At 46.4% G+C, this 11977-nt stretch overlaps 1 protein-coding gene across 1 annotated transcript in view; it reads right to left on the bottom strand.

Annotated features, from left to right (window-relative positions):
• Positions 1-6609, bottom strand: part of LOC137914021 (gamma-interferon-inducible lysosomal thiol reductase-like) — a 27195-nt gene extending 20586 nt beyond the window's left edge. The window contains exon 1 of the mRNA XM_068757640.1: positions 6496-6609. Within this exon, the coding sequence (XP_068613741.1) occupies positions 6496-6609 (114 nt within the window). The remainder of the gene's footprint in view (positions 1-6495) is intronic.
• Positions 6610-11977: the final 5368 nt, after the last annotated feature.

Genomic DNA, 11977 nt, shown 5'->3' with positions numbered 1-11977 from the left:
CAAAATTGGGAATGAAAAAGTGGTGCGCTAGCGCCACCTACAAAAATCACAATGCATTGTGCCTATGGGGGGTCCGACGCCAACTTTGTCGGACAGCCACGAAATTCGGTACACACATGCGTCAAGTCAGGGCAAAAAAAAAAAAAAATTATGGCCACGCCCCCAAACACACAGGAAGGCGGCCATATTGGATATAATTTTAAAAACTGCTGAGTCAGCGTTTGCACACACACACACTCCAATCCAAACCAAATTTTAAACACTTATTGACCCTTCCTACCTGGACACTTTAAAAGGGACACTTTGACAATCAGCCTTACAGCGCCCCCTAGAGAACAATAACAAAAATTGAATGGGAATTAAAAAAATACTTTGCCAGAAATGATTGAAACTTACCAGAAAAGTCCCTCACGTGGTCCCGATCAAAAAACACAATCGTAACCACGTTGTTGTTTTTACGGTGTTGCCGTGGCGATGGCAACCCCTCCTATGGGGAGGGGTCCGACGCCAACTTTGTCGGACAGCCACGAAATTCGGTACAGACGTGCGTCATGTCAGGGCAAAAAAAAAAAAGTATTGTGGCCACGCCCCCAGACACACAGGAAGGCGGCCATATTGGATTGAAACTCCTGATGGCAGTTGCCATAAAATCCAAATAACGATTTGACTAAACTGTGAGCTACTCATGCAGCTCAAATCTAAACACTTGCGAAGCACTCAGGACAAAAGCGGCGTGCATCGGCGGGTCAGCTCAACGGCCTGTCGGCCGGCGAGGGCCTACAACGCCGCTTGCGGCTTTAATTCTTCTTTATTCTTCTTTATTCTTCTTTATTCTTTATTCTTCTTTGTTCTGCTGTTTAAACGGCAATTTGACCCCCTGAACATGCTCGAAAACTCACCAAACTTTGAACCAAGCTCAGAACCGGCGAAAAATTAATTATTTTATGTGTTTTAAAATTGGGCATGAAAAAGTGGCGCGCTAGCGCCACCTACAAAAATCACAATGCATTGTGCCTATGGGGGGTCCGACGCCAACTTTGTCGGACAGCCACGAAATTCGGTACACACATGCGTCAAGTCAGGGCAAAAAAAAAAAAGTATTATGGCCACGCCCCCAGACACACAGGAAGGCGGCCATATTGGATATAATTTTAAAAACTGCTGAGTCAGCGTTTGCACACACACACAATCCAATCCAAACCAAATTTTAAACACTTATTGACCCTTCCTACCTGGACATTTTAAAAGTGAAACTTTGACAATCAGCCTTACAGCGCCCCCTAGAGAACGATAACAAAAATTGAATGGGAATTAAAAAAACACTTTGCCAGAAATGATTGAAACTTACCAGAAAAGTCCCTCATGTGGTCCCGATCAAAAAACACAATCGTAACCATGCTGTTGTTTTTACGCTGTTGCCGTGGCGATGGCAACCCCTCCTATGGGGAGGGGTCCGACGCCAACTTTGTCGGACAGCCACGAAATTCGGTACAGACATGCGTCATGTCAGGGCAAAAAAAAAATGTATTGTGGCCACGCCCCCAGACACACAGGAAGGCGGCCATATTGGATTGAAACTCCTGATGGCAGATGGCCATATAATCCAAATAACGATTTGACTAAACTGTGAGCTACTCATGCAGCTCAAATCTAAACACTTGCGAAGCACTCAGGACAAAAGCGGCGTGCGTCGGCGGGTCAGCTCAACGGCCTGTCGGCCGGCGAGGGCCTACAACGCCGCTTGCGGCTTTAATGTTTTGTTTTTTGTTTGCTGCTATAGGGAGCTATACACATGTATTTGAGTGGGAGTGTTTAGCATATTTAATAGCATGTAGCAAATTCATGTTAATTAGCATATTGAGTGATGTCATGCTGCGTGTACCTGAGTTATCCTGAGCATGCGCAGTAGTAAATAAATGGTCTGAGTTTCGTTTCCCAGATGAGATACAGTGGAGTTGTGCTGTCCTTCTTTTCTCCGTAAATATTAAGTTAGAACCACTTGGTGATTGCCACACGCAAGAACTGCTGCAGGATGGCAAACGCTGCAGGAGTGGATGGGACAGCATTGTCTCTTTTCGTTGGCTGTGTGCACACTCATTGCATGTTGTACATGTGCTGACAAAGTCCTTGATTTCTGCATGCATGTTGGGCCAGTAGAGCGTTTCACAAGCCTGCCGATAACACGCCTCTCCCCCTATATGACTAGAGTGTATACGTGCTAGCATCTCTGGGCACAGTGCTTTGGGAACAATGACTCTCTGACCCCGGAACACAATCCCGTTTTGAACGCTGACTTCATCCCGATAGGGCCAGTATCCCCTGATAATGATCACCTGCTCTTTGAGATCCGGCCAGCCTACCATTACGGTGGATCTCAGTCTCTGCAAACCCTCGTCTCTTTCCGTCGCCTGCTTTATTTGCTCCAGGCGCTGGCCCGTTACGTTGAGATAATCTGCTTGGTTCACATGCTGCAGGTCCTCCTGGAACCCCTCCAGAAAGCAGATCGCCTGCTGCTGGTAAAAGGTTCCTTTGCCTGCTGAGGGTGTCACTAATGAACATTTCTTGACCAGGTTTGTATACTACACAGTAATTTTGGAGAGTCATTAGCATACCCTGAAGTCTTTTTGGAGCGCTGAGGAGAGGTTTGCTGAATATTGAAATCAGGGGCTTGTGGTCAGTTTCTGCTGTAATGGCACTGCGGCCGTACAAATAATAGTGGAATCTATGCAAAGACAATGCTGAGGCATTCTTTTTCAATCTGTGCATAATTTTGTTCAGTAGTCGTAAGCGCGCGTGAAGCAAATGCAATCGGCTGTCCCTCCTGCATGAGACAACAGCCAAGCCCGCTCTGACTAGCATCGCTCCGGATAGTTACAGGCTTACTAACGTCATAGTAACGAAGCACTGGCATAGTTGTGGCCAGCGACTTAAGCTCTCGAATTGCCGCATCATGTTTGGGCAGCCAATGCCAGGGAGTGTCTTTGTCTAACGACAGTCGCAGCGGCTCAGACACTGGAAAGGTGGGGCATGACTTTGGACAGATCATTTGCAAACCCCACGGGTCGCTGCACTCCTTTTGCATCTGTAGGATTGGGCATGTCGACTATTGCCCTCACCTTTTCTGGATCAGGTTTGAGCTCTGTAGCTGAGAGAACATGGCCATGGAATTGAACTTCAGACATTTTGAATTGTAGCTTTTTTAGCCCTAGCCTCAGCTTAACTTCCCTGCAACGATTTAGCAGCGCAAGAAGTTTGGCGTCATGGTCAGCCTCTGCTTCCCCATCCGTTTCACCGCAGCCCACCACCAGAATGTCATCCGCAATGGGCTCGATGCTGGCTCGACCCGCCAGTAGCTCGTGCTGGTTTCTTTGATACACCTCAGGTGCAACAGACACACCAAAGGGCAGTTTCAGCCAGCGCTTCCTTCCCCATGGGGTCCAAAAAGTAGTCATGAAGCTGCTTTCTGTATCTAATTTGCATTGCAAAAAGGCATCTCTGGCATCAACCAATGTGAAAACCCTTGCTTTAGGCAGCTTGTATAGCACACCCTCTAGAGTCGGCATTGTGTAGTGAGAACGCCGCAGGGCCTTGTTTAGGATCAAGACATATTCTCAGTTTGTTAGGTTTGCTCACTATGACCATGTTACTGATCCAGTCTGTTGGACCTGAAATGGGTGCCATGTGCCCCTCAGCCTCATACTTGTCAAGCTGGGCCTTAACTGTGGATTTCAGAGCAATGGGGACATTGCGGGGCGCACATTGCACCGGCTTTACGTCAGGATCTAGGTCAAAATGTACTTCCCCAGGCACTGCCTCCACTGGTGAATGAAGTACATCGCTGTACTTCCTAATCTCACAGTCTTTTGTCAAATGCCGTGGTGGCAGCAGAGCGTCCGTACCAAGCGCATCATCTGGTATCATAACAGGTATGAAGCCCAGACGTTCACAGGTGTCACCGGACAAGAGAGGCAGCTGCCCTTTCATAACAACTTCAAATGTGAGCTTGTGCTTCTCTCCTCGAACCGTGCATTCTGTATCAAATATTCCAAGCGATTCAATAATCTCTCCCGAGTACAGTCTGAGGCTGGCATTTGCCTTGGGTGCGAGCCTCTTCTGATCTTTGAGCGTCATTATGTTACAGGTGGCTCCAGAGTCTAACTGGCACCTCTGTGATTTGTTGTTAAGCTTTAATGTGACAAACCACTTCTTTCCTTTTGTCTGCCCCACTGCACTGACTCAATCATGTTCAGATTCGACTCATCGCTGCTCTCCCCCGACTCCCCATCCATGCAGAGCACTTTACCTGTGGTGCTGCCCCCTTTGCTTTTCATGCAGACTTTTGCAAAATGGTTATTAGTCCCACACATTTTGCATTTCTTCCCAAAAGCAGGACAGTAGTCCCTGCCTCTCATGTGGGCGTTGCCACAATACCTGCAGTTGTGTTCTGCTGCTCTGTTTGAATCATTCTGTCTTGCTTTGAACTGTTTGGCTGGTTGTTTGGAAGCAGCGTGAACAGGTTCCGTGAGCATTGAGTGTCTTCTTCTGTAAGGTGACTTAGGTAGATTTGGCTTACAGCAGTTACACTCTGCTGCTGGTCGCAGCGTGCGCATGCGCCCGGGCAATGCGGGTGAAGTGTCTTGCCTAAGGACACAACGACAGTGTACACATGTGCCTGAGCCGGGGATCGAGCCGGGGATCGACCCTCTCAACCAATGCGCCACCGTCGCCCCTGTCGTATGCCCTTAGACCTTCAGCTCTGTTGCAGCAAGCCAGTCCAGTGTGTCATCGTCCAAGTTAATTAAGCCCTGATCACCATTTGGTGGGTGGTATGTGGGGCAGCTGGGCAGCACGTGGTCCACAGTCTGTGATGGGTCCCCACTTCTGCATTGTTGCAGCAAAGCGTATTCCGATACCAAAGGGTATTCCGCTCCTTGCGGGGCAGGTCCTGGCCAGGAACATCTGTTGGATCCTTGATGCAGCGGTGGAGCCTGGATGGTACTGCCCCCTTCCACTGGTCCCTCCATCTGGCCTTCACCCAGGATTCCTTCGGTATGTCAGCTGGTGTCGTGTGAAGCAGTTCTTGGGCCTGTGTGGCAAAAGGGCGACGGGACTTGAGGCGGGTGTGATGTGGTGTCTCCATGACAACCTTGTGGAGAAGGTGGGATTCGCTCAGATGTGCCTTCCGAGCGACAGCTAGTTTGGCTGCGTCTCGCCTGATCTCTGCTGGGATGATTCCAGCAAGGACCGGCAGCTGGTTGGTTGGAGCGGCACGTAGACATCCGGAGACAGTCCGCAGTGTGCTGTTGAGTGCAGCATCCAGCTTATGGACATGAGGGCTACGGCTCCAGACTGGGACGTTGATGCTTTCTCCCTCAGCCTGGTCACAAAGGCATCTATTGACTCGCTCTCCTCTTGTTTGTAACATCCAAACAAGTATCTTTCGTAGATGATGTTTCTTGCCGGCTTGAAGTACCTCTCCAGGGCGTCCAGTATTGCTGCGGGATCCTCCCTCTGCTCCGCCGAGAGGTTGAGGTTGTGCCGGTACACATGCCTGCATTCACTGCCCAGAACGCTACGGAGCGTTGCAGCCTGTATCCTCTCATCTTTCTCCGCTATTCCGGTCACAAGAATATAATCCTCAAATTCGGCATGAAAAACATCCCAATTGGCGCTCCAGTCACCCGCAAAGCTCATCGGAGACGGCGGAGGTATTTTGGCCGCCATTGCTACTGTGGTCACGGCGTCGGGCGATCCGTCTGCTTCGGATATGAATATCGCCAGCCGTCCGTATAGCAACACAAACTATGGTGGACCACTGATAGATCCCACTCCTGACACCATGTTGGTGTCGGTGCTGACAAATAAAAGAATGATGGACACAAGAACACTTAACAGGCTTCTTTATCAGGTCCGCTGTTTGGGCCGCGCTGCAGCTTCCGTACAACAATGCGCATGCGCGCAGACAGAGCATGTGATTGGCAGAACACAGAACATCACAGCATGACGTCAGGTCCTGTAACAATGTCTCTGTGGGGGTAGAATAATCAATAATGGCCAATAATAGTTACATTGATGACTGAAAAACTGCTGCGAATAAAAACGATGGTTTTTGAAAAACTCCAGCCAAAGTCACGATTTTTGAAACCCCTGTTTACGCGTCTGTAGCCAGAATTTTAGCTTTTCGAAAGTCACTGCCTGCGACGAAAACTGCTCTAACTTCACAATGCTTTAAAAGCCCGGCTGCTGTAACATCCCGACGGTAGAGGGCGCCATCGCAATGCATCGCGAGACTGGATAGTGCTGAGTAAACACTCCTGAAGGAACTGTGTGTGTGATCATTAGAAAGTAGTTTTAGCAGAGCCGAGGGGGCGGAGTCTAACAGCGACGTGTTCACAAGACCTCAGTGATCCTGGCGGAGGGATTTAGAAAGCCCTCCGCCAGAAGACGGCATTCCAAACCGGATCTCCCTTCGCTGAGACGGACCGTCGCTCTTACCCCGCAGTGGAGGGCCGAGTCCACAGAGGAGCGCCCCCTCCCTGCAGGATGGGGGCATGACGAGGGCTGGACGTTAAACCAAATGACGAGAATCAGCAGCGTGGGCGCCTTCATGTCGGCCAGACCACGTGACGTCCCGCGGAACTGTAAATCCGGCACCGATCCTTCGTGCGAGAGAGTTCCCAAAATGTTGCGCTTGGCTCACGCGTCATACGATCAGGGTGACGTCACGTGTAAGGAGAGGACGTCCACGCGAAGGGATTTTCTACTTTATTTCTCCGCATAAATCAGTGATACATTTATAGATCCGAAGTGAATTAAGTTGGAAATGATGTAGTCAATAATCAATCAAATCACGTCATCTGAAGATGACGTCATCTCATCTCCCAAAACACAGCTTTACACCACTAGAGTAAAACTAGTGCTTTATTTTGAAGGCGATGAGCAACCTTCAAAGGAAATGATCAAACAAAAACGGTGAAATAGAAATGATTTAAAGCTTGAATGAGCCGTAAAAGGAATAACCGTCATTGATTATTGATTAGCTGTATGATTAAGTTTGCTCGATCTGGGTCTGTAGCACATCACATGCACGTTTTCTCTATCTTTAATCAAGATTGATACATTTTCTCCTGAAAAATAAGAGAACATGTTGAGAAATACTCTTGTATGTTACAGAACACATTTTCAAAAAGATGGCCACGCCCCTTGACCAGGGTCTGGATCTAAGCGTATTGGTCTCTTCCCACCCTCTGGATGATGCGTTTGTCGGAATATTATCGAAACCGCCCACGGTTACGTGGTTGTGTGTAGGCCCTCATTGGGAGGCTGTATAAGTACACAAGATGAGGAACTAAACCTGATCACATGATCACTCTAAGCATCCCTCAAAATTAAACACCAGCCTTCGGGTTAGCAGAATTACACAGAAAATATCGATTCCTCTCGCGTACAGGCCTCAACACAGTTTTACTTCCAACCAAATAAAGACTTCCTATAAAAAGACAGCACAAATTAGAGACTGTTTAATGAACTTTATGACAGTAGAGATGAGATCCCTTCTTCCTGGAACACATTAAACATTAAAATAATATCAACCCCTCGTTGTTTTCCTGCACTACAAACATAACGGTTAAACATGATGATGATGATGAATATATTTATTAGATAGAATGTTAGAGTACAAGTACAGTCACACAGTAGCATGTATTACAGTACAAATAACGTCAAACATCCTGTCTAAGAGGAGCATTTCAAAAAAGCCCTTGCGGGCTTGTTTCCGTTGAAAGTCCTTCGTACATAAATCATCCACAAAAAACAATACAAATAACAATACAAATAAAAATAAATCCAATATTAAATTACGCAATTGATGCAACGTAACATTAGAAAGACAAAAATAAAATGTTATTACACCGCCAGTGCAAACTAACAATTAATCTAAAATAAATTACACCACTGATGCGAAATGACAATAAATAACTTACATAAATTACAATAAATTACTAAAGCAATTAATACGTGCAACATAGGTGGACAAAAAAAAGGAGGGGGGGTTTGACCCGGAGAGAGTCGTGATGCCTATCTCCGTTTCTGTCCCCCTAAAAGGTGTATTTTTAGGGCCTTTTTGAAGGAGGCCAAAGAGGTGCATGTTTTGAGGGCGGGAGTCAATCCGTTCCACCCTTGGGTGGCCGTATTGTAGAAAGATGATTTACCCATGTTAGTCCTATAGGAGGGGGTAATCAGGTTGTTGTTTGAGCTCCCTCTAGTGTTGTGGCTGTGGGTGTCACTAAATCTGTGGAGGTGTTTATTCAGGTATGCAGGGATTGAGGGGACTGAGGGCAGAGCTGCATTGACTATTTTAAATGCCAATCCCATTTTGAGTTGTTTAACCCTGTCTTTTACACTGAGCCATTTTAGGCTAGCAAAATGTCCAGGAAGAAGGTGGGTCATGGGCCCCAGATTGAGGAGTAGCCGAATCAGTTTGTTTTGGGAGGTTTGGAGCCTGGTTTTCAGGGACATTTTGATGTTTGAATACCAGGAGGTGCTAGCATAGTCAAAGAGGGGCTGAACGAGGGCTGCAGCAAGCGTCCGGAGAGCACTTTTGTTGACAAAAGCAGACATTCTGCCCAAAAATCTTGTTCTCTGATTGACTTTTTTGATCACCTTAGTTGCCATACTATCGCCAGACAGGTATTTGTCAAGAACACAGCCCAAATAGGTAATCTCTTCTTTGCTGGAGATTACTGTATTATCGACTGTGACCTTGAAATCATTAACATTTATCTCACGCAGAGAGTGTTTAGACCCAAAAAGAATCGATTCGGTTTTACCAAGATGTAGTGACAGTTTGTTATCAGTAAGCCAAGTACGGATTCTGGTGAGCTCAGAGCTGAGAGCCTCCTCGACCTGCACTTTGTCCTCTCCCGAAATCAGGAGTGCTGAGTCATCAGCAAACAGGAACAATTTGCAGTTACAGGCAGCATTCATGTCGTTAATGTATAGGAGGAACAGTAACGGTCCTAGAATGCTGCCTTGAGGAACCCCGCAGCTTACCGGGAGGGACGAGGACAAGGTTCCGTTTATGTCCACCATTTGTTCTCGTCCCTCAAGGTACGATTTCATCCAGTTTGTTGATGTGCCATCAAAACCAATCGCCCCTAGTTTATTCAATAGGATTGAATGGTTGACCGTGTCAAAGGCCTTCTGGAGGTCCAGCATAACCATGCCGCAGTATTTGCCCGAGTCTACTTCACGCTTAATGTAGTCGGTCAGATATATGAGGCACATGTCAGTGGAGTGGGATGTTCTGAAGCCTGATTGGAATTCAAAGAGCAGGCTATGCTCGGCTAGGTAGCAGTTGATTTGCTCCTGGATTATTCTCTCCATAACCTTTGAGATGGAACAAAGGATGGAAACAGGGCGGTAGTTGCCAGGTTCATGCACCGTTACCGGCGAACGCGTCCTTCTGTGGGACAAAGAAAAGTCTTTCCAACATTCCACATCAAGCTTTTTTAGCAATATCCTCAAAATAGAATGATCTTCGTGATAGTGAAAATGGCCCAGCGTGGACGACTCGCGATGAGTGACCGTCCTCTCATAAAGGCATAACAAAACCAAAAACCACCCAGGAGTGAACTTCATTTCATACGGCTTTTATTATCTTAAAATCATTGCATCGGCCTACAGAACGAACCGTACAGGTGAGTGAGTGAACTCTGAACTCTGAACTTAAGCAAGCCGCACACGAGACAGAAAGGAAGAAGTGTCTGGACTCAAAACGCGAGTGGAGAGAAGAGGACCATTTGATTCGTGCGTAGAGGTCGGCCCGCCTCAACCTAGAGGCCTCCAATGGCTCCCTCTGGTGGAGAGTAGCTTCCTCTGACTGCCCCACTCAGCATGAGAAGGAAGCAGGAAGCAGGTTGATCATTATTCACTCTGCATTTAGAGCAGCAGATTAACCCAAAGAAACATGTTTCACTACAAGTCTAAGAAAAAACAAACTGATCTCGTGCGAGTTTTGTGCGATTCTTTCCAGCCAATTCTCAAATGGATTGTCGTTTGTTGGGTCTTGAACATTGAACTACTGAACACCAGTGAAATAGAATAGCCATTAAAATAATCAAACATCAGGCTGAAACGTGATGATGAAAGGAGAATCAGGGAAAAGAAAGTGCAGGTATTAGCATCAGCATATTTAAATGTAAATCACACACAAGGCGAGAATATAGTGGATACCTTTTGGTCTTCAAAGTTTAGCTAACCTACAGAGCACCTGCTTCAACATTTCATTTGAGTATCATTTGCTGCGTAGTGCAAAACCGACAAAACATCAGTCGCATGCAAGTCGTACGTCCAACAGTCGCATGCAAGTCGTACGTCTAACAGTCGTATGCAAGTCGTACGTCCAACAGTCGTATGCAAGTCGTACGTCCAACAGTCGTATGCAAGTCGTACGTCCAACAGTCGTATGCAAGTCGTACGTCCAACAGTCGCTTGCAAGTTGTACGTCCAACAGTCGCATGCAAGTCGTACGTCCAACAGTCGCATGCAAGTCGTACGTCCAACAGTCGCATGCAAGTCGTACGTCCAAGTTGCATGCAAGTCGTACGTCCAACAGTCGTATGCAAGTCGTACGTCCAACAGTCGCATGCAAGTCGTACGTCCAACAGTCGCATGCAAGTCGTACGTCCAAGTTGCATGCAAGTCGTACGTCCAACAGTCGCATGCTCAGGAAGTGATCACTTGGAGTTAGGTGGATAAAGGTATGCTTTTTACTCCTAAATATTGTTTTCAGACCAGCACCTACTCACAAATCAGTTAAAAATGACTAACCATTATTACAAACTCTGCTTCATACATAAATACGATTTATTTTCATTGAGCCAACAATGAGTGGTGCCTTTTTAAATCTTTGAGAACTTTCTTAACGGCTCGTGTTAAAGGTCGTGGTCGGCTGAAACCTTCCCAGCCGACGTTGGGTGGGAGGCCGAGAACGATCTGGACAAATTGCCAGTTTATCGCAGATTGGTTGGCAACAAACAATCTCACTCAGCGAATTCACCGACCAGTTCTGAAGGAACTAAAGTACCCAGCGCAGTGCAGAGACGACCACTACTCCAAAGAAGGGTCACATAGGAACGCTGCAAAACTGAAAACAGAAGTGATTGAGGGACAAATGGAAAATGAATGAATATTTTAGTCCCAGACTTCTCGGTTCCTTTGCAATTCATTTATTTCAAGCACTGTAAAGACAATTAAAAAATAATGTCAAGCCAGTCTGCATCTTGTACTCGCATAGTAGGAATTTCACAAAGGCCTGTTTAAGAATATGAGGCTGACTAGAGATAGATACAAACCCAATAACCATCGACCAACAGTGAGAAATCAAAGTGATGCTTCATGCGGCGTCCAGAAATGATGACATGATAGCACATCATGAATTTATCTAGTAGGGGTACACAATAAATTAAAATCCTAAGAATACAGATGTATATTGCATCATGTATTCAGAGATAACTTTTATCACTGAATACAAGTTTTATTCCAGAGTACATGAAACAAACTTTGAATGTGAACCTGCAGTCCCGAGCCCAGGGATCTCAGACTCGCAGGACGATATGAAAGTTTAAGGTTAATGCAGCCTGCCAGGTTTATATGAATTAAAAAAAAAGGATTCAATGATGAACTCAAGAATGTCTTGAGTTTTCGATTGTTAAAAATGATGAAAAGAGGGTAATATTTAAAAATGTTCTCAAAGCCACTTTTTTCAGACAATTGGAAAAGTAAGCCCGACCTCGCCCAGACTTTGCCTCCTGCGGCCCCCCAGGTAATTTGAGCTCGAGACCCCTGCTTTAGCCACTGTTCCGAGACTGAGTGATCACAAAATCACAAACGCAGGCTTTTGGAGAACTACGAACATTGGCATCGTACCAAATTCATATAAAATACATATAGAAGAATTCTGGTAGTTGGTGCAAAG

Source organism: Brachionichthys hirsutus, unplaced genomic scaffold (assembly GCF_040956055.1).
Source record: "Brachionichthys hirsutus isolate HB-005 unplaced genomic scaffold, CSIRO-AGI_Bhir_v1 contig_261, whole genome shotgun sequence".
Taxonomy (NCBI): domain Eukaryota; kingdom Metazoa; phylum Chordata; class Actinopteri; order Lophiiformes; family Brachionichthyidae; genus Brachionichthys; species Brachionichthys hirsutus.
This window is presented reverse-complemented; position numbering and strand designations above follow the sequence as displayed.